Source organism: Anopheles nili, chromosome 2, assembly GCF_943737925.1.
Source record: "Anopheles nili chromosome 2, idAnoNiliSN_F5_01, whole genome shotgun sequence".
In the NCBI taxonomy this organism is placed as follows: Eukaryota; Metazoa; Arthropoda; class Insecta; order Diptera; family Culicidae; genus Anopheles; species Anopheles nili.
The window spans coordinates 12,513,114-12,541,023 of NC_071291.1; the positions used below are offsets into that span (position 1 = coordinate 12,513,114).

General features: G+C 47.4%; 5 protein-coding genes across 5 annotated transcripts in view; 1 reads left to right on the top strand and 4 right to left on the bottom strand.

The window, feature by feature from the left end:
• LOC128721762 (flotillin-2) overlaps positions 1 to 27,910 on the top strand; it is a 129,429-nt gene that overhangs the window by 27,733 nt on the left and 73,786 nt on the right. The window lies entirely within an intron of this gene.
• Positions 3,097 to 4,962, bottom strand: LOC128721757 (glucose dehydrogenase [FAD, quinone]). Its single transcript, XM_053815543.1, has one exon. The coding sequence runs from the start codon at positions 4,960 to 4,962 to the stop codon at positions 3,097 to 3,099; it is 1,866 nt and encodes a 621-aa protein (XP_053671518.1).
• On the bottom strand, positions 22,177 to 24,120 carry LOC128721758 (glucose dehydrogenase [FAD, quinone]). Its single transcript, XM_053815544.1, has 2 exons — positions 23,965 to 24,120; positions 22,177 to 23,892 (listed from the first exon to the last, which is right to left on the bottom strand). The coding sequence occupies exons 1-2, from the start codon at positions 24,118 to 24,120 to the stop codon at positions 22,177 to 22,179; spliced, it is 1,872 nt and encodes a 623-aa protein (XP_053671519.1).
• LOC128721767 (knob-associated histidine-rich protein) lies at positions 24,291 to 24,674 on the bottom strand. Its single transcript, XM_053815558.1, has one exon. The coding sequence runs from the start codon at positions 24,672 to 24,674 to the stop codon at positions 24,291 to 24,293; it is 384 nt and encodes a 127-aa protein (XP_053671533.1).
• LOC128721770 (uncharacterized) lies at positions 26,995 to 27,460 on the bottom strand. The gene is made up of 2 exons (XM_053815560.1): positions 27,157 to 27,460; positions 26,995 to 27,041 (listed from the first exon to the last, which is right to left on the bottom strand). Exons 1-2 carry the CDS (start codon positions 27,458 to 27,460, stop codon positions 26,995 to 26,997), a joined length of 351 nt encoding a protein of 116 aa, XP_053671535.1.

Sequence of the window (27,910 nt, forward strand, 5' to 3'; positions counted from 1 at the left end):
CCGCTCAAATGGGCGCGCGCTCTGTTCTGGAACTGGTTCTGAAATTTTATCTTCGGTCAGTAAAGGGCATGGGACGTGGAAGGTAGGGCGCACATCTGCTCCACGAAGTACTCAGCGAACTCTCCTCAGCTGGTTTCAGCCATGGATGACGCAAACGGTTTTTGAGCGAATTTAAAATGAACCTCTCGTAAAGCTGCGCGGCTGTGACGATTTTTTTTTGTTCCGTCCCTCACACGCCATTGAAATCGTATATCCGTCCACGTTTTTCATTTGGAAAAGCCGGACCTGCCAGTCGCACCTTGAGTGGAAGTGAACGGGTGAAGACCTTCCGACTGCTGCATGATCGATCTGCGTGCGCACTATCGTTGGTCCTCGTTACCTTCCTCGTTGTGGTACCGGCGGTTTAATTGTTTTAAATTAACTATTTACCACGTGATTAAGACAATGTAGGGCTGTCAGTGCATCACACCAAAGCAAGTGGGGTCGTCTCGAAATAATGTTTGCACTTTTACTGAAATCAATTCTACTGTCGTCAATGCCATCGCGATTGATGCTTAATTCGGAAGGTTGCGCGCTGTGCGATAATGAGACAATTACCGCTACTTGACATTGAAACCGGATGACCGAATTAATGTGTGGCGCCCACAGTTATACCCGGTGATTTGATTGTTTCTCGTTGATAATTTGGAAAAGTTCATCATGGAAATGTAACGGTTAATGCTTGTAGAAATTGTAATTGAGAAATTTAGGAAAATATTTGAATGGAACGTTTCTAAGTAAACGTAGTCCGTAGCACATTTTGTTCGGTTTTATCGCTACAAAATAAGCATTACTCATGCATTCTGTTGACAAAAGTGATTTATCCGCTGCAGAATACATAAACAAATTGAAATCATTGTTCTTTATGCTTGCTATAAACTTATTTATGTAAAATGCATTTTGCATCTGCGCTGTAAAATATATGATTTAGCTACATGAAACCTATGGCTTGACGTTGTGTTGGGCTCTGCAACAAAGAACAAACCGCGCCGCAACGAAGCAATGAGGCAGTGTCGTAAAATTTCCATTTAGACCGTTGTTATTAAAATTGCATCTTTTGCGGAAATGAACTGGTACGAATATCACAAAAGAAGTATTTTATTGGAACGCAAGCCAATGCGTTGCGTACCGTCACGAAACGATTGGAATACGGAAATAAGTGACATTCTTGTGTTCTTCAGAAGTTGATCTGACTTTGGTTAGGTGGAAACTGATTTCATCTCTGCCACAACTGCAAATCGTTCGCGATAGGTCAACATGTGTGTAAGTATCTTCATTTAATGCGAGCAGGTCCAGTCGAGAGCAGGGACGAGGCGAAGGAGTTGTCGATTAGTGCGCAGGACTATGACTTGCTGCATTTATCATACTGCTGCATAAGTTGAAGTACGTGTATTAATGACTGTACCAAGCACCGATGGCTCCGGATGGCTTCTTCCTGGACCGCACGCAATGGCCATTAAAATACGAGCGCTAAATTGACTTTTTTTTCCCGCCGCCAATCAGCCGGCAGTAGGACAAATCTGGGCGGAAGGTCAGGTTCGTCAAAGGTCACAGACGGGAGGATTGCCCGGATCAAGCGAGCATGTGGGCAGGTCAATGTTGTATAATTACCACGACCCCACGACCATGGGTGACTCCTGCTGTAGGATCTACAACCGTTGGGGAAATGTATCCTTGAGGAGTGAAGAAATTAAACTCACAAGAAGATGGAGAACTTCCTGCGATCGACTGCAACAGCAATATCCTGATCGTGTTACGTCCTCCAAAGCAACTGACAGAAGAAAAGAAAGCCCACGACAACCGAAAACGATAAGATTGGCAGTGTTGGCTGCTCACCTTTGAAGGGTATCACAAGATGAGCAACAAGATGAGCGCGAGCAGCCACGACCTGCCCGGCAGAAAAGAGTTGTCAAGGTCTTGACAGAACAGTGAGGTTGAGTAGAAGAGGATGAGGAGAAACTGGTACCGGAAATGCCGTGGATGACGCTCTTACGCTTTTAAAGAAAGTGCTGCAGTAATGGCGATCGGCATGATGGTCCTGTAAAAATGTCGTTCCGTTTCAAAGGTTCACAGAGTGGGTTCAATCATTGATGTGGCAGGCGTATTTTATTTTCTATATTATAATAAATGCCAATTATAGAACACTACCCCGGTCATGATTATTGGGTAGTTCACCTAGAGGTCTAATTACTCTTTTTACGGATATGATTTTGCACACTTTCGTACTCACCTTGTCTGTCATTTTTATAAAGGTATGCCTTGCCTCAATTTAAATGCCAAATACTTGATGTAATATCCCTTGTTTAAAACACAGTGAAGTTACATAATGTGAGTAATGATGTATGAGTCAGATTACAATTAAAATTCGCTTGGAATTTGAGATTCCATTTGTTACAGTTGTTTCCAATGAAAATATCTTTGGATGAATTTGAATAAGGTAAAAATTTTCAAAGAAATGAAAACTGAACTATGAAGAAAACTATGACTGTTTAAGATTGCATTGTCGATAAAAACCACCGCTAACAATTTCTGATGGTGGAGTTAAACATGGAATGCATCTGTTGCGGTTTCATTAACCTTGAAATAACACTCGTTCTTTATCCCGTGTTATCCCCACTCACGAGAATGCCTACGGAATTACCATACCTGTCTTTCATTAAAGATGTTGCAACTGCATAATCGTGTTGATGTGCCTGTGAAAGTTTATAAGTCGGTTTCGGCTTCTCAGTGAAGATAATCTTTATTTAACTATACTACAAAGTATGATGAAAACAGAGCGTAACTGTACGCAACACACTCACTCATAATAACGTTTGTCTATCTAAAGCTACCGGACTAAGCATTGCTCGGGTTAACACACACTCGCAGGAGGTATTTCTATTATTGCGACATCGCGAATTGCGCGCGTCTAATGGGGTGGGATTTTTGCTGATCTTCTCGATGCTTCGAGATCCTCCGGAGGGACAGCAGCACTGGATAGGAAGATGAACCGGTCGGTGGAATGGCACAGGAGTTTTGGCAGGACACCAGCTAGTTGTTCGCAGTTACAGAGGAATCTCATCGATCGTGCCCTAGCCAGTCCTCCTTGATCATGTGCGCTCCCTTCTCGCCGATCATGATAACGGCCGCGTTAGTGTTGCCGCTAACGATCGTGGGCATGACGCTGGCGTCGATCACCCTCAATCCGGACACACCGTACACGCGCAATCGCGGGTCGACAACGGCACCCGGATCCCAATGTGGTCCCATCTTGGTCGTACCAACCGGATGATAGATAGTCATCGAAATCGTCCGCACCTGACAGTCGAGGTACTCGTCCGAGAGGAACTTGTGGTGTTTGCAGTTGGGCAGCGATTTACGGTGCAGTCGGTTACCGAACTGTTTGAACACCTTAGCGTCACCGACACGCAGAGCGATTTTTGCACCCTCGACGAGCGTGGCTGCATCGAACGGGTCCTCGAAGTAGTTCGGGTTCATGAGCGGATAGTGAAAGGGATTCTTCGACTTCAGGCGTACCCAACCACGTGACCGAGGCCGCAGTAAGAGCGGCATAATCGTCCAGCTGTACTTATCCTCGATTGGGTGGAAAACTTCCTTGTACAGGTCCTCCCGAAGACCGAGCACCTTCTTGACGCGTGCTCCACCGTCAGAGTTGAGGGAAGCCGGTGCCATATGAAACTGAATATCTGGCCAATCGTCAGTTACGTTAGCGAACGGTGTGTTGACGAAAGCGATTCCTTCCAGTCCGCCCAGGATGGTCATCGGGCCGCGCTCATTGATGACGTAGTTCATCGTGACTGAGCCCGCTTCGAGACGGTTCTGTAAGATCGCCACCGGCTTGTCCACTAGAAACGTCAACCCGCCCATGCCCACGTGATCCTGAAGGTTCTCGCCCACCGGCAGGTCCTGGATGGTTGTAATGCCTACGTCCTCTAGATGAGCGCGTGGGCCAATGCCAGATAACATCAAAATTTGTGGCGTGTTTATCGATCCGGCTGACATAATGATTTCCTTGCGAGCGCGCACATAGTGACGTTTCCCGTTTCGGAAGAACTCCACCCCAACGGCGTGTTTCGTTTCTGGATCGATGACCAGCTTCGTCACATGTGCGTTCATCGCGACGTGCAGGTTCTTGCGGAGTCGGATTGGTCGCAGGAAAGCTTTCGCAGTAGAACATCGACTGCCCCGTCGAATTGTGCCTTGTGCGATCATGAAGCCAGTCTGACGCGCCCCATTAATGTCTCGATTTTCGTAACCGATCTCCGTACCCGCCTCGACAAACGCAGCCACAAGCGGTGTATGCCACGGAGCCTCCTGAACCGTCAACAGTCCACCCTGTCCATGGTACGGATTGCGTGCTAGATACGGGTTTCGGTTGTCTTCGGATTTGACGAAAAACTGCAACACATCGTCGTAAGCCCAGCCAGGATTGCCGAGTGACTCCCAGTGGTTGAAATCGTTTCGGTTACCACGCACGTAGATCATGTAGTTGAGCACCGATGAGCCGCCAAGTACCTTGCCTCGTGGCCAGTTGCAGCGGTTGTTCACCATGCCTAGACACGCTTTGCCCGTCGGCTCCGTTTTGTAGGCCCAATCGAGCTTGCTGAGCTGGAGATATGCCGCCAACGACGGCACGTCCGAGATTTCGTTCTCATCCGGTCCAGCCTCGAGCAGTAGCACCTTCCAGCGGTGAATTTCGGTGAGCCGATTTGCGACCACGGCGCCGGCTGAACCACCGCCAACAACGACGAAATCATACTCCGGCAGCAGCGCATCTTGGTTGATGACGCGCGACTCCGGATCGACGCGATCGTATCGATAGTAGGAGATGGCCCCCAGCAAAAACGGGATGAGCCAGAGACTAGAGCCAACGACGGTGGCTGTTTTGATCACAGACGATGCTATCAGTACATTGAATACCATATTTACTTGTGTTGCTTTGCTTCTTCGGTCGCGTTTGACTCGGTGCGCTTATCGAATAAACTATAGTTTTAGCAGTGTTAAATGAACGATTCTAATAAATTCCAACACCAGCTCTATTGAAGTGAATTGCGTTCGTTTCTCTGATCAAGAATTCGGATATTTGCGCCAGTATCGCGTGATTCGAGGTCGGAAGATCTGCTCCTGCTTGCCGTAGGGAACGGTGCATCGAAACATAGCTTAAGTACCGCACCCAGAAGCGCCTTACGCCAGTGTTGTGGTGTTTGTCCGATACGATCGCAGCGGATAATTTGTAGCTATGAGACTGGTACGCGATGTTAACGCTAGTCCAGTTGGAACAGGTTGATCGATCACCTGCAAGAGAGACAAAGAATAATTAAATATGAACTGTTGTCAGATATTGCACAGTTGAAATATTGTCGACGTGACTAAATACAGACAATTACGAGCTCGCAAAGAAGCTAAACATACGCACGAACGAACGCCTCTATGTGGGGGTTACGAAAGTGCAAGATTTTAATGCATTTTCTGTTCTTTTTCTTATTTACAGGTACGAATGTTGGACCGAGACACTGGAAACTACACCATTCTTTTGTTTTGCTCATGAAAGGGCCAGAGTTTGCTACAAATGACTGCAGAGTTAAAGCGATAGGCAACGACGTCAAACATTAATAACACAATAACACCTTGTGGTCAGATTGTAAACACGTCTTTCTTCTGTATTTAATGCACGATAATGCGTCAGGGTCGAGGCAAAATCACAGATCCGACTTCGTGACTGCATTTGTACGTGCAATGCACATTAACACGTGCAGCGATGAATTGCATACTTTTAGGCGGTTACGATAAAATAATCACAAGTTAGGTTTAAATTTACGTACGTTTTAATTTTTCCAAAGGTTACACTGGTTGTTGGTTTTATATTTTAATGTTATTGTTAAAAATTGCTTCTATAGTGAGTTAAACAAATTTCTATGCCTGCGTCATGCCCGTAAAACTCTTTCAGTGATATTTAAATATCAAATGAAATCATTCACATTATTCTATAACGTTGCTTATCATTGCGATACGCTGCTTGGCTGGACTAAAAATTGGTTCAAATCCTTGAAACCTCATTTTCATTGTATGTCCTGCGTTATGGGCTGGGTTTTTCCATCACGCAAGGCATTCACCTTCGCTCGGTAACACCGTTTCGCCGAAAAGCGAAACAAAAGCGTCTCCCTTGAATGTCAATCTTTCGCGGTGGTTTCTGTCGCAGTGACGCCGACACGCCGGCGACAAGGTCTCTCGTGTTTGGTCACGGAAATTAGCGCGAATATTAGTACGTAACCTTAAATCGCGTCTCCTTCCTTCTCCCAGCGTGCACATCGTCAACGCGAAATGTATGCTAACGCCTCGAACTGGGCTGTACCTCCCAGCAGAATGGGATTTTATTGTCGGTCTGTACCACGGGCAACAATGGCGTTCGATGATGGTGGCGATGATGATTACGGAAGCGCACGGCATCTAACCTTTCCTTGTTTGACATTTTCTACTCAGCGCTTTCTGTGTTATAGTGTGGAAACGTGAAAAACTATACAATGTTATCCGTTGATGATGTTCAACGTTCGACAAAGTACCACAAAACAGTCACTTGCGCTATGCAAATGTTTTCTCGTAAAAAATATACCATAACGGGAACGGAAATAACCAAAATACGCTTTTCCAGCCTTTGAATGAGATAAACAAACACTAAAAAAATAATTTTCCAAAACACGTCGATCTGGAAAGAATTACGATCTTTATTTTTAGTTGCCAATTGGTGGTATCGAGTAGAACAAAGACTCGCTCTCTAAAATTATAGCTTGCATGATGAAAGTGTAACCAATGGTAGCAAGTACAGAGCAACTTTCGATGGAATGCAAACTATCGCATTAATATTGTGGGAGCGAGCGCGTACTCGTTTGCAGCGAGCAGTTGCCATTTGTTGTTTGCTCGAAGGCTTATGATTAATGCATTTTTATTTCGCTTCTGTGCTGCAACCTGCTCTGGAGGAACATATAATGGTCCCACTCGAGATTTGGCTATGTATAGAAGTCAGTCGGCTAGGTGTGTGTCCGCTGGAGGCGAGTGATATTTGCCTCGCGGAAGGCCGAGTTACACATTTCACTATTGAAATGTGTGCTTTTTAGACTCACGCCCTGAGGTGGGCCGTATATTGTTTGTTTCGACGTTGGGCTGGACAAAAACGTAATGTCGAGAGTATTAGCGGCGGTCGGTAAAAAGGTATGCGACTAATCGTGGAAAACTTTGTATGCAACTGTATGGTCAAGGTTGCTTTCTACGATTGGAGCATTGTAATTACGTTTCCTTCTGGCTTTTCGATACTCTGGAATAGCAGCAATAGCACGGGGGCGAGTTGTGTGACATAACGAAACAAACGACTTCTACCTTAAGCGTCGCTTAATCAGTACGTAGTCTGTAGTAAGGGAAGAACTGTAAGAGATCATGAACATAGCGGAAGTTAACAGCAAGCTGTAATTTAATCCATAGTAATCGGTTGAATTCATTTAACATTTCTGCAGTGAACGTTTTATCATTTAATTGGCTGTATGCTCTGTTTTTTAATTTACTGTACCATTTGATATATTTTTATTTAGTAGTTTTACGACTCACGTTTATATTAGCGTTGGACGTTAAGTACTAGTTTGTATGCAATTGAAATAGTTCAATTTAGTTAACAGAGAAATGTCTCAACACAGACAGGCAGTAACGTATAGAGTGATATTGTTGCTTGGAGTTACATCATCTTACAATACAAGGGATGAAACAGCAGATGGGTCCGATTTCCTTGTTGAGGTGCACTAGGCCGCTGCCTTTCTGACACAGTCGAACTATATGCAGCATCCAGTCACCTTAATCCCTCTTTAGATGGAAAAAGAGAAGAAGTGATGTGGCGTACGTGTTGATGGTCCATGTCTGCTTCTTATGCACTGTGCCCAAGGTGGACGGAAAGCGATCCCAACCAGAATCGGCCATTGCCGTGTGCGTTCAAATGCTGGCGAGAAAAGTAAAAGTAATAACCCGAGCCCACAAACCGTTCGAGCACGCTTGGTGAGAGTAGGTGCTATAAATGCACCCAGGAACCGTATGTGGCACGATGATGTCGATGCGGCTCCACTCAGGGAAGCTGTTTGGTTGCCACCCTCAGTTCGTACTCGCCAACGAACGGGTGGTAATGGAAGGCAAATGGCGTGGTTGCTTTGTGTGGCTGCGATAGTGGCGATGCTTAGAGTCAGTGGAGGTGTACGATTGTGACTCAAATCATGGTGGTAGCATTCAAGCCGCGTAGAGACGGGGGATGAAACCAACCTGGCGCCACTATAAACTCACCGGAATAACCTGATCGCGAAACGGAAGGGTGTGAGCGAACCGAACGCGAATAGGACCGGAGAAGTACCACAAACTGTGATGGTGGAAGGATTCCATAGCTAATGACGGTGTTTAGTACAGTGATGTTGGTTTGGGATCACGATGGCAATAGAATAAATTCGATGTGTCAAACAAACCGTTAACAAAATCACCATAGCTTCCGCCAACCAGGTCGAATATTTTTTCTTCTTGCGTTAACAAAAACGAAGAAATAGCCTAGCTGTGTTTTACGCTATAGTTGCATAATCGAAACAGGTTGATGAGGATTGAGACAACACTCTATACGGCTTGCGCTTGCGTTCGGCATCGAAATGTTTCCTTTTTTCAGGCTTTAAACTGGAAATAGCAAAGGTCGGCGCGTTGATAAGAAATGACGCAAATTTTCGAATTTCGATATAAATATTCAATTCACGTCATAAGGCTTGGTAAATGATCCGTAACATAAAGGATTTGATAGCCTCGCTAGTCTAGCTTCAGGACAGACAAGCATGCAAATTGAATTTAATGTTCATCTAATAATTTAATTTGTTTTAAACAACATTTTTGTGGTATCAAAGTATTGTTGCTCTTCAAATAAGGAAGTATATTTGCTCAGCAATGTCTGCAAGCTGGATAGGATTTTTTTATGTTTATCTTGCGTGTATTAAATACATAAACTTTCTCCTCGTTAAGTGCCCATTGCTGCCGGCAATCGATCATCATCACGTTCCTACCAGCGTCCAGGATAACAGTGCCAATTGTACATCATCGATACTTAGAAAGGCCACGGAAAAGGTAAATCCGCCACCAGTCTGATCCAATTAAGTAGTCATAAGCGAGATGATATCGAATTCCGCGTACGAGAAATGCACAGAAAGAGTGCATACGTTATGCACCTGCACCTGCACCTTTGCGCCGTTTTGCACCGGGGTCGAAACAGTTCCATGCCTGCCAGATCCTCCAGCCTGAAGGTTCGCATGTGTGCATCGAGAGAAAGATTTGTGTCGATCTCGGTGTGTCCCCGGTTGATGGAGCCGGGAAAGTTGACCCATCGGGACCAACGGGACGGGCTCACGGGAAACGTTAGCATGCATGTTTCGTTTTTCATCCGTGAACGAAAACAAAAAGGGAAGCACTGGCGACGCCAAACCCGGAAGCGATCGAATAGTACCATGTGCCGACTGCAACAGTGGCCGAAAGGAGAGAAAAAAAAGAGAGAATATGGTGCGGTAATTTTCATCTCATAAATTGCAGTGTTGGGTGTTGTTTTCTAGTTCGCCTATTTTTCCTGGTTTCCTTCGCCGTTTGATGTCATTTCGCACGTACCCAAACGTGGCCGAGGCTTTCGTTAGATGGCTAATGGCGACGGGCGCGTAGGTATTTTTGTTTTCCCGTACAGTGTGAAACGTGTTTAGCGGTTAATGTTGGTTTTTGTTTCGCGCAATGACGTAATGGTGGAGCGAGTCGAATATTCAAGCAGTTCGGCTAATAATCCAATCCGGTTCAATTGAATTTTTCGAGTGTACTTGGCGTCGCTGCCATCATTTTTAACCCCAAATTTTCCCCTGTAGGGAAGATTGTTACCCAAAAAAGCTACAACATTTTTCGTATTGAATCCGTATGATTTTAAACAGTGAACCAACACGATGTACTGCAATTCTCATAACATCCCAAAACGGCTAATGCGCTTGGTGTACCGACCGATGGTCCCTAAGCACCGACACAATACGATTTTCCGACTTCACCGAATGTTATGCTGCCTTCATTTCCATGGCGATCGCCTTGGGGGCCATCGGAGGTGACGCAAAAGCTAGAAAACCGTGAAATAATGCTACTCTTATGCATCATCATTTATCGCGGCGTGGTAGTCGTAAGCTGACTGGCTTGGTCTTTGGCTTGATACGCCTTTCACCGAGGTCGCTTAGTCTAGGCTAAGTGAAAGAGAGAGAGAGCGAGAGGGCGAACAGAGCCGAGTAGCTAAGCGTTTGTGGCGTGTAATTGTTTCCAACAAGCACGCATTGGGGCCTGGCGATCGCATTTTGGGTGGAATTGGCTCGGTAAGGACGTTCGGTAATCTGATCCATTCGCAGTCGTAATTTAACACTACGCATAGCCCTTTACCGATGGTTTAAGCTCGCTTTTAGCGTCTTATTTTGCGGCTAATCTATTTTGTATTTCAATAATCCCATCACGTTTCGTATTGGTGCACTTATTGCTCGTAACATTGACCGTTGATTATTTAGCGCTATGTGAAGCTCGCGATTTAATTCTCAGATTGCGTTTTTATTCTCACACCGTCTGGAACTGATCGTACGCTATTCAACAGCTGCTCGTTGTGCCATTTCTACATCGTGTGACTTTTTTGATCTCAGAGCGCGGGATCTTTCGATCGTTCTTACGTAATGCTGTTCGATCGCATCCGACACGGCGCTCAGCCGGTTAAAATGGCACTCCAAGGCGCAAGATGATGGCCCCCAGGGGACTCTCGACGCTAAAGCAACCAACAGCAAATTTTCAAAAGCGTCTCGTCTCGGCCCCTGCCATCAGCGCAAGTTCACTTCACCAAACCGCAGAGTCAGTATTCGCGGTGAATAAAACAATGCCAAACCGGAGGGGGACAGGCGTATAAAACAACACCAACATGGCGGCGATCTGCGAAACCTGTCCTCCAGGTGGATTCCAACGAAATTGGGTCAAACCGCCGCACGTTTCCTTTCGCCTTCCGCCGGCGGGAATGCGTCGCCGGAGGGAACTATCTGATACAGATTTCGGCAACCGATCGAGACGATCGTACAGCCACCACCATAAAACAGCACCAGTAACCTTGAAAAGGAAAGTGAAACGAGCAGCGAACCGGTGGGAATAAACAACGACGGTGTGTGTGTGTGTGTTTGTTTCCCCACTACGATGGCGTCGATCGTCTGCGCGAAATGTGTCACGGGTCGATCACGTTCCGCGGACAGCCGCTTGCGTTGTAATCGCTTGTTGCGCTTTAGCGCTGCGTCATGATTACGCATCGGTGATTGGGTTTTCCCCAGGGAGGATAGTTTGGTTGCATCCCAGAAGCATTCACTTGTGCAATTGAAACATCACTGGAAACAGAACACTGACGACCGAATTCCATCCTCCAGACCCAAGGGATGCTCAAGAATTGAGTACACTTCGCAACCTCAAAGTGCAGCAACTTTATCATAATTTTTCTCACAAACACTCACTCGCTGGATGGAAAAATCGAGACGAAGATGGACGCGTGAAAGTGCCGAGTTTTAGGTTCCCTCGCCCGCTGAGTTGAACTTCACTGGAGGTGATATAATGGCCTGGGGGAGTGATAATGTTGAGAGCGCGCGCGCGCTCGCGTGTGCATGCTTGCATAACCGCGAAGGTTGCACATTTCGATGGTTTCGGTGATGCCAGGTGGGCTTTGTTGCCGGTTGCGTCCTCCTTTCGCGTGGGGGGACACATTCGCGGTCGTTGCTTTGCCCTTTGTCTAAAGGTGGTCACCTGGGATTGAGTCGACACGTGCGCGAGATGCATCATCGGCGTATCCTGACGCCATTAATCGTGTCGCGTAACTAACGCCAACAAACAAAAAACCGGACGGGAAGTGTGTCAGTCGAACACGCAGCCCGCGTTTGGTTAGCGTCTTATTGATTACGTGCACGCTGGATGATGGGGTTGGCGTATTTTTGGGGAACCTTAGGGACGTGAACTCGACATTGGTCGGGGTTTCGAACATTTGGTCATTTAGGTTTCGCCCTCCTAATCAACGACCTGCTGACCTACTGATGCGTTGCGTGATATATTATGCGATCATCCTTTTTATCTTCTTCGATCGCCCCATTCGTTTAGTTGTTCCCCGGTTTGTTCACTTACATTTGAAAAATGATCCAAAGCTGCGTTTGGTGTACGTCCGCCATCGTTGGAATTGCTTGTAAAGGCTCTAGAATGTGCTGGATAATTCGGATATATCATAGGCGCGTTGCATGCACAAAATTACACCCGGAACAAAGTACTACCACTACTCCTTATGCTAAGACTAACAACACACTCGAGTGTCGAGTGAATTTCAGCAACACTTTCTTCCTTCGCTGTGCGAGAGGGCGGAACTGTTTCTGTGTCTCGTTCGTTTTTTTGCTTTGTTGTTTTCGCCACTCCGGACTCAGGACCTACACAAGATCTATCGTGGCAACAAACTCAAAATGCATCCCCTTGATTCGCCGGTGCAAAATGAGTGAGCCGTTGTTTGTTCAAGTCACTTGTTTGATTTTCACTTCCTCCTCGATGAACCTCACAGCAGGGGTCTAAAATTGTTCGCACAAATCATGCTCACTGTTGTGACCTGTTCTCCCGCTGCGGATGGTTTAGATTGAACAATTTACTTCATTATTGTTGGGATTTTGAACCCTGCAGGAGCAATAAATGCTCGAACCCCATGAAAAAACCTCATTCGTATTACGTCGATTTGACTGATTCAATCCTTCGAATGCTAGACCATCTATGAGCCATTTTTTAATGTGCTTTGACCATTTGTTTGTTGAATGTGTTTTCTTTTCTTATTTGTTCGCGGTTTGGATTTGCTGTCAACTGATTATTCAACTGTTTGCAAATCCGATTGTGTTTGAGGTAAACTTTCAACAAAGAGCGATATTATAATCGTTTCATAGCTTGAAAATCGTTCATTCGTTAAACATATATTTCTCTGTCTATGGGATTTACGTAACAATTTTGTTCAACATTGAGGATTTTAAGCTTTTATTACGAGTGTCAATTCAATGAATCGTTGACAAACAAAGTGATAATGTCTGCAGTTGTGTCAAAATGGTGATAATGAGTTTTTTAGCTATGAATATCTAATAACTGCTACCTACGCAAGGTGACACCGACAAAGTGGCGAAAGCTTTCCACAAGTGCTGTGACAATGCTATTTGGTAAGCTTTTTGCATTTTATTACACACCCACCGTGCGATTATGCTGCACATGCTCGAAGATGGCATGGAGGTGATAGTAAAACATGTCGTAAAGCAATAACCGACACGTAACGCACCTTCGTTCTGTTACGATTTGGCCAGAAATTATGCAAATAGTCGCGGGTGGCATTCAATGTTGTTTGCCTTACGCTTGCCGTGCCGCGTGTGCCTCCTTCCCTTTACCACCATTTAGACCGACCATTTTCCCATCCAGCTAATTAGCAGCTATTAAAATGTGTTCATTACAAATACTCAGCGTCGGTTCATCCGTGCGAGCGCACAACTGGAACACGGCTGAATTTTGTTCGCACACACCACACACATCCTGAAGCGTTCGGCATTAAAATGTGGCATTGCGTGGCTGCCAATCGTTTCTCAAACCGCATGGCCACGCTCTGCTATGCGAGTCCTTGCGTCCTAATCACTACCCCAGCCAGTAGCGAATTGTAACCGAATTATTTCCCACGGTCTAGTCGAGGTTGTATCCTTCATGAACTGCACCCACCAAAACGAATGAACTGAGACTCGCTTTTTGCCTGCTTCGGGATGCACCATGAATCCTTACGCTGATAAGGGAGCGAAAATTTTTCAGCTCAAGCCACAAACAGGCATACATACGCGGTCACACGCACTTGCACTCACGCGCACACACACACGCACTTAACCGCACGCAAGGTCGGCAACGTCTTGTGGGTCCGACTTCAGGAGTAAGACTAATGAAAATTTTACACAAAATCACCTGAAAAGCAGCCCCAGCTCACGTTCCCGGCGTTACTAGGAGTGGGGACACCGAACGTTGCCTGCACTTGGGGCTTCTCTTCGACTGCTTCGCGGCCTGAATGTGGGCCTGAACGGTGGTAATAATGCTGCGCGGTGTGTTGTCGTTGGTTTGGCCGGTTGGCTGAGCCGCCCTGCCCTGGCTTAGCGGCGATGTGAAGGCTTGTTATTGTGGGGCCTTTTTCTCTCTCTCTCTCTCTCTCTCTCTCTCTCTATCACTCTCCTTTTCTCGCTTCACTCCCTACTATCTCCGACGAGAGTGAGAGTGGCGAGACAAAAAAAAAAGCATGCCACCAGCGCACAACGAAAGCGAGAGTGAGAGCGAACAGACGATTCGTTTATTAGCGTCAATTTGGCTTGGGTGGAGTTGGGTGGCCGTGGGGCTGGCGTGTATGTGTATTCTTCTGGTGGAGCCGGAGAACAGAGGAAGCTGGTTGCCAAGGGGGAGTGTTACATCGTGGTAGGACGACGACGACGACGACGCACCGGCGACCTAACGATCGTTCACCGGCCCAAAAGGGGTAGTAAACATTGCAACTGAAAGCGGCCGCTCTATCGGGCAACATAATCCTCGATCTTTGGTGTCACTTGGGGGGCTGAGAGAGTGAGGGTTCCTTTTCCTCAGCCGGATCGTTTGCCGGTGGCAATCCGGAATGTTCCTTCCCGGTGTTGGTATGTGACCGGTGATAGGCACGTGGAGATGTGTTACACCGCAAATGACGCTCGGTGGAACGAATGGATGCTCTCCAGGAGGTTCTATTCGGAAGCGTTCTCGGTTGGCTGTAGAAAAGGATCATTATCGCTGGAGGTCACAGGCAATAATCCGCTTATTGGTGTGCATCATTAGTACATTTCTTTGGTATTGAAAGATAATCGTCTCATGATGGCGATGAGGCTTGATCGCTAGGTCTTTTTAACGGAAAGCGTTTTCAAACATCCTGGAGTCTGTCGGTGACGTGTTTATTATGATGTTGGAAATGACAGGAAATTAATCCATCACCTTTTGTCTGTTGGTTAAATACTACTGTATTTTGTCGGATTTTATTTTACGCATTTATTCGTTTATGATTACCCTTTTTCATGATTATCATACCGGATTATTATGAGGGATTAAAATATGAATATTTTCGGTCATACTAATCATACAATTTTGTTATTTTCGTTTACATACCTGCATGCGTATTCTTTTGCGAAAAAAACCGTAATATTTCATCTTTTGCACAAAAGACTTCAACGCGCGCGCAAGCGAGGAACTCGCAACTATATTTGATTTAATTATGAGATTGAAAATTAAGCTGTACATCCGCAATACGGATGCAATACGTGCAACGATAATAAGTTCGCACTCGCTTTTGCCATAATAATTTTCCACCAAGCGTGCGTTGCCTGCGAATGAGATGTGATAGCTATAATTCTTACCTTTGCCACCTCATCTTACCCGTCTGATGTTCGTTGATTGCACGCCGGCCGATAATCAGCGTGCGGTACTAATGCTTCCTAGCGCAAATGGCACTCATACATAATCAACCATACGAGATCGAACGAACCTGCGCGGAGGGCGGGTCGAGGGTTTGAACCCTACCCAAAGCCTCCCGGCTGTGTTTGGTTGATCTTCAGGATTTTCCGACAGCTTCTCGACGGGTATTTTCCTTCCTTTGCCCGTCGTTCTGTTTATTATTTTCTCCACTTCTCCTTTTTCTCGCACATTTCGCTAAGCGTTGGCCTTTTTTTTTTCTTCCTCGCTCAGTTTTCGACCCACTTATGGGGATGATGTAATATCGCTCACATTCCGCCGAAAGCACTTTCACCGCGCTTGCCTTGAAAGAAATGGACGTGCACGGTCTGGCGGTGGTTTGGCGAAGCTGTGTCGAAGGAAAACACGCGCAAAGCCGTCAAGGCAAGGGTATTTGCAAAGATGCAATCCACAGAAGGTTTGCCGGGCACGGGCACGGGCACTTTAGGAACGGAAAATCTCCGTACTTACCCATCTAGGATGCGTGTTTGCCATTTCTGGTTGGTGTTGCAAATAATGGCTCCCGCCGAAACCGTGCTTGATGCTGTAACGGATTGGGATTAATTAAGGCAGTTTATTTGAGAGGAGCGAAACAAGTTTTTGTTGAAATTTGTCACATCTGCTTAACGATGACAAAAGCCAAGCGTGGATCGTAACCGGCGTAGTGGAATGGAAATGTTTCACTGCTCGTTTCCAGCTGGTTCCTCGTTCGATTGAGCGAACGAAATTGATCCAGAGCGTGAACACGGAACATAAATATTCAAACCATGATAAAACGATGAACCACACCCCGCGCAATCCAGTAGCGACACAGGATGTGATGGCCGCGGGACGATCATAAAAAAAATCCCCCTCATGCCGGTTTGATCCACCCGGGGGGGGATCATCTTCCTGCGATCCTGAACTGAGCGGCCGCCGGATCCGTTCACGTGAGGTCGGTGTGGCTTACGAAACTGCGAAATTTTTCCCCATGACGCAACTAACGCGCAAATGGATGCTCAAGATGAGGCCAGCTACCAGACCTGGGGCGTTTCGGATTTGATCGATCGATCGCCGAGGTACGTACTGCAATGGGTACGAAAGATTGTGCACAATGGAGGGCGCAGTATTTGCTACGGTTGAAGTAGTTTACCCCGTGGTAGGGGTTGGTTTTGAAGACGATAAACACACTGAGAGCACGCCGCTGGCTCTTCTTCCGGTAGCACGGTGGAGTGGCATTATGAACGCGCTTTTGATCCGGCTTCGAGAGGGCTACACTCGAGCGGGTTGCTTAATTTTGTTAGCCGTGCAATATGGTCATCATATTTGATTGATTGATTGATGGAAGTAGCAGACGGGAATGTGGATAATGAGGGCGTTTCTTCGCGACCCAAAAGGTGGCAAATGTCAGCCAGAGCTATGCAATCAATATAATCGTTTTAAGAGGTTAATCGCAATTTATTAATGCAATTTACTGCTTTTTCGTTATCGCATCATGTAAATAAATATCTTTACGATAATCATATCGTTAATATATGTATGAGATGATAATCAAACAATGTGTTTCCCACGACCCACGACGATAGGTATCGTGCGCAACTAGAATTCGAAAGAAACGTTTAAAACCCATCGCCCATGGGGTTCACCATTTCACTTTAAGACGCGTATTAAAGCATTTTTCCTCGCGCACGATACCCTTTATCGTGCGGTCTTCCTCCGCGGGGTGTGTGTGTTATGCACCACAGCCACCATGTCGGAAACGCCTCACCAAAGCCACACATTGCGTGCCTCTAACTGTGGGAAAGTCGCTAGATATAGCGGCAATTAAACGCCCATTTGAACGGGCGTACCTTAAGGGCCGCCGGCGCCACAAGACGCGGAAACCGGGTGGGCCATTTTTGCGGCAGAACACGACCGGAAAAAGAAGAGCGTGTGCGTTCAACAGGGGGTGGTCACACACCCCCCATTGGGTGACCAAAATTGGCCCCCATTATGTTGATGAGTGGTGATGCTTTCGTGCATCATTTTCACCGCTTTTTCCGCACGAGCTTCGAGATCAACCTTGGACAGCTCAGACAAGCAGGTACTACGTGTGTGATCTCCACAACAACACACACACACATCCGCCCGAGTTCCCGAGGGCCATTTTTCCCGGTTTCTGGCGTGCTTCTGGCGCAAGCTTCTACCGGGCTGCGTTTCGTCGATGACGCAATCCGCTTGAGCTCGCGGCTGCAACCCGACTTGCATCCATGCAACGGTGAGTCCGAACAGGCTGGTCCAGCAGGGCACGTAACCGACCGACCAACCGACCGACCGACCGACTGCTAACCCTACCAACCCAACTGTGCTGTGCCATCGACGGAGGCCTATCGGGTTGTTACGCGTGCGGGTTTTCCACCCAAATGGCGGGCCGCAGAAAGGCGGCCGAGATTACGTCCTCGGGGTGGGTTTGCGCGCGCGCACCCGCGTGTGTGTGGAGGGGGGGGGGGGAGAGGAGGGGGAGGAGGAGGAGCTACTACTCCACCGTCACCCACTCGCACCCTTCCGTTGCCTCCTTCCAGATCCGTTGAGCATCTGCTATCACCACCAGGCAGTCGTGCGTGGAAACGCTCATCGCTCCGCGAATGTAAGTCAATGGGTTGTGGCCGCATGGTATTTTCTTCTTCTTCTACTTCTTCTTGTTTCCACTTTCCCATCGTCTTGTTTCGCGTTCGCGCGCGATCCTCGGGGTTTGGCTGCTGTGCCATACCGAAAGTGTAAACGGCTGGTAAAGGACGCCGCACGCACGGTGGTTGAGAGAAAAAGCATATGCGACGATATCGGTCAGGTTGTGACTTGCGCATGAACTCGCGCACGTACGCAACAGCCATCGCCTCATCGCCATCATAATCGGTCGATGCTGTCGGGGTACGCTGCGAAACCAAGGATAAAGGAAACACCGTTGGGGGTGCGTTAAGAAGAGATTACTCTCGTACTCTTTCTCGTGCTGTTTCGCGCTCTCGCGCTCGAGTGGAGCCCTCGCACGTGGTCCGCAAAGAAGAAACCCACGTGGTGGTGTGCGGTACGGTCGGAACAGGGCCTCGCGCATTTGCATAATGCAACTAGAAATGGCTTACGCGTGCACACAAAACGGTTGCTTCCCGTCATGCGGGGTGGCAGGCTGGGTAGCCCTTTTTTTTCTTACGAGCTGATGAATGAGGCGTGTAGAGCACGAACATTATGTGCACGGCGTGAGTCCTCGACTAGCAGCAGCAGGAGCTGGAGCTCGCAATGAGTAAGCTTATTTGCTCGCCCGGCACGCGGATGAACCGGACGAATGTTGGTCACAGGTTTGTTCGCTCCCCTCATTTGCACCAGCGCCGGGAAATTGATCGGAAAAAAAGACACACTGCTGGCACACTAATTGCTGCGTCGAAGTGTGCCACACATCGATGGACGTGGTTTGGTATTAACGATTTAATCATAGATATTGGTGTGAGCCGATGCCGTAATCAGGGCGATAATTAATCCGCGACCGCCGTTAATTGAAGCTGCTATGTGTGTGATCGCGATGCAGGTAAGCTGCAGTTGGTTGGCGGTTGAAGATGGGCACTTTGGTAAACATTGCACAAAAAAAAGGATGCTATTCGAAAAAACAATCAAACTTTAACATTCCCCGTGAGTGTTTTGTTGCTAATTGCATTCCTGTTTTTTTGGCCCCTTCATGTACTTTTAGTAACGGCTGAGTAAGTGATATATCTGACAGATGGCATGTTTTGAAATCGATGCTAGTAAACAATAAACAAACACGAACGTTTGCAAAATAATACCCCCCGTTATCGAAGCCAGCTAGCTTGGTGAAAGAGAAAAAAGCTCAAGAAAATGCTTTCGTTTTTCCACAAATTTTCATTTCACCCGTATGGCAAATGGCTGCGGTCTAGCGCACGGAGCGCACCGCAACAATTGGAGCTTGAAATGTTTTACACTTACGAGAACATTGCGGCTCGATCGTGTGTCCAGCTTACTGCCAAACCGCTGCACGTAGGCTTCTCTGCATTGGTAAATAATGTAGCGTACCTCAAGTACCTTTTGGACGATTTTTTTTGTGTACTTTTGACAGCAATTATTATCACATCAGCAATCGTTACATGAGAGTCCAATTTTATGCATTGCTTTTCGAAGTCCAGCCTTGGCTTCATTGAGTGATTATCGTTGATTATTCACACGATGCTATCACGATGATTGGGACATGCTAAATTCAGCAAGCACGGTTGATGAAAGAAGGCACTCTCCTGTAAGTGAAATGGAACCCGTCTCTAATGGATTGCATAATGTCTTTTAAATGCTTCATTTTAATGGTCTGAAAATATTCCTTTTTTTTGCCAATTATTGTGTTGCATGCGCTAGGAATATATGTGCGCCGGCTTTCCGGAAGGGTACTCTAATCTGTTCGGATCTCGCCCTTAATAGGAATGTGTGTGTGTTTTTTTATATTTTACATGACTCTTATGTAAGGATGTTTTTTACCTACAACCCGCTGAGTTTGCTCCTTCCGATCGTACCCATTCAAATGGTGCCGAAAGCCACAACCGGGGCGAGCGCGCTGCTGTGTGCACGTAGCCAAAAGTGTTCAAAGTAGTATCTACTGCGAATTCAAATGTCAGTCAAAAGGAGTGGCACCCGAGAGAGAGGTTAGGTTTCGTGCGTTGTCTGCTGTTTTTCTTTTCCGTTCGGATAGCAACCCCAGCGGTCTTTTCCATCTCATTCTTCCGTCGTACCGTAAGTGTGATGCACGGATGGCTGTCGGACCATCCCGGTTTTTTTTATGTGACATTGTTCACGTTCACGCACGGTGGAAATGGTTCCTTATGCAATTGTTTACATTGGAGGATTATGCGATCGCTGCTCGGAACCGGACACATGGCTGCTCATGATTGCGCTGGCACCAGACGAGGGCACACGATCAAGAAGAGGGCACGTCGCTGCTGCTCGACGGTAACCTTGAAGAGTGTAACAATCACAATAATGGTGACAGGAGACAACCGCACATGAAAATTTTTAGACGCAACCGGTGTTGTTGCAATGATTGGTGTAGAATATTGAAGGATGTAAATTTATACACGTGGTACCGGAAGTGGATGGAAGTACATTATACATTCATCGTTCTTTTGAAGTTTGGCTAGTGTATGTGTTTGTTTAATATTTTATATTACATTGATTATCGTATTTGTTTGACACAGTCTATTAAGATATGCAAATAAAGCTCAAAAGCTTGAATATTATAATTAACAAACAAAATTTCCCTCATACGTTATCAATGAACTCAATTTGTTTCTGTAGCGAAAGCTTTCATGTTCACTGCACTGCTTCGATGAACCATCAAGGTGAAAGCTTGAAAATGAATGTGTTCATCGAAGATGAATGCGTGTTGCATACTTTTAGGAGGTTATTTCGAGGTTTGAAAATAAGCTACGTAGATTACTGGTTAAAATATGCTAGCAATATGTAATTATGCTATGGGTAATCGTGCTAGAAAGGTTAATCTTATGTTTTTTTTTGTAACGCTAGAATCTGCAATAACGCTACTTGATCTTCGATTGTTGTAAATAGCTATAGTAACATATTTGAGTCGATAGCGGGCAGATATTGCGGGAATCGAATGTGAAGCACAAGCGCATTTCTCGATCAGAATACGTAATGAAGCGCGCATTAGCCTTCTTGGTTTGTAGATCATGCATAAGAAAACGAACGGGGAAAATTATAGCACGTACGAAAATTCCACCCAATCAAATGTAGCGGCTGCGCGAGTGGCCCACATTTTTGTTGTTGTTAAAGCTTTCATTTTCTCTCTCGCAGGTGGCTAGTTTTAATTAGTGTGGTTCGCTGGGGAGAATTTAAAGAAGCTTTTTACATCGCCGCCAAAGGTTGCGGTGGCTCGCTCAATCGAGGTCATCGTGTTGCATCAGTGATATTTTCGTTCCGGATAGCCCACCGCCTCATTCGATCGAATCCAATCGCATAAATTCAATATCAATTTCATTTATTTATTGGTAACGTATTCTTGCTCTTCTTGCTTGCAATTGTACACATACTCTTTTTTTTTTGTTACTATCGACACTCATAAATGGTTTCTATTTTTGTTTCCTTTCCGCCCTTAAACTTGTTTCCTATCGCCCCATGCGCTGTACAAAACCCTACCTTTCATTTCTACAACAATGCTTCATTTGGAGAAGAAAAAACAAACACACACGCACACGCAATGGCACGTTCGGCTTTCGAACGAGTCACCGCCACCGCTCCACCACTTCGGTTACACTACTTGCGAATGGATGCCGCGCGTGGCCCCGGAGAAGCTGTCCAAATGGGATTGTAAAAATTTTTCTAAAACAAAAAACTTCACATGTTTTGCTTGCGACGCATCGGCGAACGCCTTCCCGCGAAACGCGCATATTTTAACACATCTACAAGTCGTCTCCATTCGCGCGGTCGCGCCACACCACCCCTTTTCCCATATCGCAGGGCATCTGCTCGGAATCGAGCACGTGATTAGTTGACTAGTTAGAATTAAGTTACACCTCCGTTGCTTCACCGTCACCACCCAACCAGTCGGCCCCAGTCCTCTTTAATCATATCGGCCGCCTTTTCACCGATCATGATGACGGGCGCATTCGGATTTCCGCTGATGATGGTTGGCATGACGCTCGCATCAACCACGCGCAATCCAGACACACCGTAAACGCGTAACCGCGGATCAACAACAGCTCCCGGATCCCAGCTAGGTCCCATTTTAGCCGTACCGGTTGGGTGGTAGATGGTGAACGTAAACTGCTTAATGGTGCACGCCCAGTACGCATCCGACATGAACGGTAGATGGCGACATCCGGGCAGTGGGATGGCGTGCGGGCGTGAATTAAACCGCTGGAAGGCCTGCGTGTACGAGACGTTGACTGCCAGCTTGATGCCTTCGACCAGCACAGCAACGTCCTCATCGTGCGCGAAGTAGTTCGGTTCGATGGAAGGCTGCAGGAAAGGGTTGCGCGATCGCAAACGCACCCAACCGGTGCTCTTGGGACGCAACAACAGCGGCAGAATCGTCCAGGTCTCCGCGTTATGGATCGGTTTGTACACGGTGTTGTAGAAGCCATCGCGCAGGTTCAGGATCTTGCGGATGTTCTGACCTCCGTCCGAGTTAACCGAGCTGGGACCAAAGTGGAACTGAATGTCGGGCCACTTGCCGGACGGATCGGCGTACTTTGTGTTGACGAAGGCGACACCTTCAATGCCGGGAAACGTCATTGGACCACGCTCGTTCAGGAAGTACTCCAGCGCGACCGGTACTGAGCTGTATCGGGACGTCTTCACCGTGACTGGCTGATCGACGAGGAACGTCAACCCACCGAGTCCGACGTGATCTTGAAGGTTGTCGCCTACTGGCAGATCTGACACCACCGGGATGCCTAACTCGGCTAGGTGCTCAGCTGGACCTACGCCGCTCAACATTAACAGCTGCGGCGTGTTGAGCGCACCTGCCGAAAGTACGATCTCTTTGCGTGCGAACACGTACTGACGTTTCTGGTTGCGCACGAACTCAACACCGTACGCGCGGTTTTGCGCGTCAAACAGGACACGCGTGACGTGTGCCTTCATCGCGATGTGGAGGTTCTTGCGCAGGCGTACTGGCCTCAGGAACGCTTTGGATGTACTACATCGACTACCCCGGCGTATCGTCGCCTGTAGCAGCATGAAGCCTGTCTGCTCCTCACCATTGATGTCACGATTTTCGTAGCCCATCTCCTGACCAGCAGCCACAAACGCGACCGATAGCGGTGTTCGCCAGGGTGCCTCCTGTACTGTCAGATAACCTCCAACACCGTGGTACGGTGAGTTACCAATGTACGGGTTGCGGTTGTCCTCCGACTTGATGAAGTACGGCAGCACGTTCTCGTAGCCCCAACCGACGTTGCCCTGTTCAAGCCAGTGGTCATAGTCTCGCCGGTTGCCCCGCACATACACCATCGCGTTTAGGACCGAGGAACCGCCCATCACCTTGCCACGTGGCCAGTTACACCGATCGCCGATCATCGCCTGACAGTAGCGCCGATCGGCCGACGGTGTCGTCTGGTACTTCCAATCGTACTCCGTCAGCTGCAGATAGCCGGCCAGCGATGGGACGTCCGTTACCTCATTCTCGTCACCACCGGCCTCAAGCAGCAACACCGACCAGTCGCCGATCTCGGACAGCCGCGATGCCACGACGGCTCCGGCAGACCCGGCCCCGATGACGACGAAGTCATAGTATCGTCGCAGCTGTCGCAGCAAAAGAGAGTGAGGTTCATGAGCGCAAGTTTGACGTTGAGACGCTTTGACAGGCTGACTTACCGTTTCCTGGTCGGTGGGGTTCGTCTCCGGATCCACACTTTGGTATCTATAGTAATTGACTCCTACAGCTAAAAGTGGTATAAGTGTGAGCAGTGCGATAGGGGTGTGCGCAAGTCCTCCAGCTACTGCCGCTACGGAAGCGAGTCCAAGAGCCATCGCACGGTGCCGAAGGAAGCCGCTGGTGCGCGTCGGGTGAGAGAGAGAGAGAGATGGAGAGAGATAGAAGAAGGACACGTGGAGGCGGCTCTGATCAGCCGGAGGTCCTGAAGCCCGAACCTCGGAGCCTCTTCTAGTGCAGGTGGCGTGAAGCAGGCGAAGAACCGCCGCTAGATCCAAACATCCAGATCCTGCTTCGGGTTCTCGGACAGGATCTTGGGCGTGTAGTTGCGGATACCGCCGGGGCGCACCTTCTGGAACAGCAGCTTCGCGTTGCGGTCCTCTTCCTCGATGTCCAGGTAGGACTTGATGTACAGATGCTCGTTGAGGTACTTCGTCTGCCGCTCGACGCTTTTGTACGAGGAGGCGGCCGATGCGGACGAGGCGGACGATGTCGTCGAGGCGGTCGACGGCGAGCGGGACGGCACGGCGGACGAGGTCGTGGAGGAGGTGGACGAGCTCGTGTGGTGATGGTGGTGGTGATGGTGATGGTGGTGATGATGGTAGTCATGTGCGGAGGTACATCTGGAGGGCAGAGATTTCTCCTGGCCCATTTTACTAAAGCTCTGCTCGTCGGGAGTTGGGTCCGGAATGGAGAAACAAGACATAGAGGGCGAGAGAGAGAGAGAGAGACAGAGAAAGTTAGTTAAAACTTATATAGCACACGCAACGGACGGGCACACACACACACACACACACGCAAGCACACGCCTAAATACAGGTCCAATCGTATGCAGAAAGGGGCACGATCATTCGGCAAGAACCGGGTTAGTGTCTGTCTGACTGATCACAAGCTTCAACACCGAAGAAGCGCACTAATATACTGTAGGGTGATCCTCTGCGTCCTCTTGGATCCTCTTCAGTCTTTGGTTGCGTTTTTTCGGAACTAGCTCCAGGATTTTTCACGTTCCCGGTGGCGATCATAATTACCAGCCGGTAATCGTAATCTCATTAAGCCTAACTGTTCCTTTCTCCACACGCTGGAGGGTTTTGGGCTTGGCTGTTGCTGTAGCCTTAGCATCACCATAAAAAAAACGGTCAAACTTGACGTTGGTGTCTTGGACTGACGCGCGGTTTCCACCGTGTTGTTTTGCTACTGATGCTGCTGTTGCTGACGATTGCCAGTCATCCGATGACGACCAGCAGCTTCGTCATGATTATAGGGGTGATAAAGCTCCGGCACGTGGATATGATCCAGCTCTGGGAGCACTTAAATGAGCTCTCGAACTCTCGCGCGTGCTTTGAAACGATGCCTGGTTCGGTGTTTTTCTTCTTCCAGTGTGTATTTAGGTCAATGCTGAAGACTTTTTTTCAACCTTGATAAAGAAACTAAGATGATGGCGGCACCGACACGAAGGACAGACGATCGTTAGGTCGTTAGTAAATATTTGTCTGCCGTCAGAGGCCTGCTGATGTCTTTATTTTATCGACTTTTAGTGGAACTTTTAGTATCGCTTGTCTTAATAATAAATGCCATGCAATGTGTAATGGTTTTTTTTATGATATAATATTATAAGCATATTTATGATAATAAAACGACACTTTTTTGTTCACACAATACGTGCCGCTGGAAGCGAACCATAAATCTGTAAACTAAGCCAGCAATCAGCAATAATCTGCTTTCTCAAACCAATTAAAATGGTGGTGTCTTTGGTCTTGTTTATTTACGTTAGACGTACATTCGCTGCATGATGCCAGCGATATGCAAAAGAAACTGATAAAACCGCTCACCCAGATCATTACCGGTGAAATAGTGTCACGCACATCCCATTAGGCTGTGAAATTTAGAGGCTATCACTTTCCGCCATAAACGCTGTACTTCTACAGTTTCTTACAGCCACAAACGGTGCTTTAATATTTTAATGCACTGCTCCACCGCGCGTCATTTCATTGGTGTACGGTTTCGCCTCAGCCCAAGTGCGAGTGCATGCACGTTGTGTATTATGTTTTTACACATATTTTCTTTCCCTTTGGTTGCTTCACTTCCTCTCAAACTCCTTCCGAACACTCACCACCACGCGAGACACCTTCCGTAAGCGTGCCTCGTGAGCCTCGTCCACCGCGGTGGAAGTGGATGTTCAATGTCAATAAGGAACTGTAGCTCCGCATAGCCACACATGCCCGCAGGGAGGCATTAGCTTGCGGGTTTTTTACCGCACGCGACCGCCTGCAACGCGGTTCAAATGCAATTTTTTATGGCAATCGCACGTGCTGGTCAGAGAAATTGCTTCCCAACAGCTGGGGTCAGTTTGGTTGGTAGTTTTCTATTTTTTTTTGCATCTGTTTTCTACCACTTCCACATCGGCAATGCTTTCCATTGCCAGCGGTAGCCGAACCGATTAGTTAACGATCACGTTTAATTAACGTATCGGGAAAGGAAAGTAAAAGTGATAGTTTTGAAGATGTTTTGCAGCAGTGCAGGTGTTTGATTGACATCAATTCAGTGTTTTACAGCCGTTTGTGGTAAGCTCTGGTAACCTCTTTTAACGATGGCATGTCTATAATTCGCCAATTTGGAGTGGTTACGGGAAGATTATCGCAAGTAGACGATAATATGGTCGAATGATCGGCAAAATTAAAGAGCTTGGTCCATTATCAAGAAATTTATGCGACTCGTTTGATAGAAGATCTGGTAATCTTTTAAACAGCTTCGTTTCCTAAGTTCAAATGGTTGATTCGTTTAAATAACTTAATCACGTGGTGTTGCGTGCATTGAACCCATGCCAATGGTGTTATTTTATTGCATGTGCTAACATTTCTAGCCGATGGTCTGGCAATGATTAGTGATGAGCTGGTTTTTTGATTGCGTTACAGTATTTCAAATTCATTCAAGCGTGTTCCTGTGATCCGATCCTTAGGAGACTTCCCACCGAGTTAACCCTTCATAGCCGTAGCTCGTTGGCTCAAAAGGGCTTTGATCTCTGTTTGCAATAGGGAGAAAAGAAATAGGACAGGCTGTAGATCGAACCAAAACGAATCGGAAAGCTCCGTTTCCCTCTCCTGGTTCGGGAGGAAAAGACAAATGGCAATGCTCACGGTCAAGTTTGGCCACGTTCACTGGTTTGAACGGTAGTGCGGGCTTTAGACCCTGCTTCACCTTGCTGCAGTACTCAGTGACGGCCTGCGATGGCTTAGAGAGGTCTACCACATACGTCTGGCCGTTGGTCGGGTTGCGGATGTTGGCGGTTGCCTTGCGACCTGCGACCGCACCAATGATCTGCGGCAGCTTGCAGATGCATTCGTTCAGAGTTGTGCACTGTACGTCCGTCTTGTACTGACCATGGACGATGGTCAGAGTGGCACAGGCCAACACCAGCGCGATGTAGACGAGCTTGGTCATTGTGTCGGTTGTAAGTGTCCGGTGTGTGGTGTGTAGTAGAAAGTACCAAACGTTGCGTTCTGGCTCAGAGTACGAGGCAAGAAGCGTGAAGCTCACCTGTAAGTTCCGAAGACGACTTGGTTCGATACAGAGCACGGCCGCAAGTTATATACCCGAAATCAGCTACTTTGCAGCACGTAAAAATATCCGACCAGTTCCGGGTGTTCTCTTACAGCCAACAATGATGTTCGTTGTGAGCTGAACGGTTACTAAGATGTTACCGAGAAAGCATTCAACGGCAACGACCTACGCTGTAGCCGGAAGTGCTGGTGGTTTTATAGCCGCTCGAGGTGTTCCATGCGAAATTTGTGATCATCAACATATTTGCAACATTTGTGGAAAATGCGTTTCGCATGGAAACTATAGCGTGACTTGCGGAGATCTACGTCAGGACAATATCCCGACGGTCCT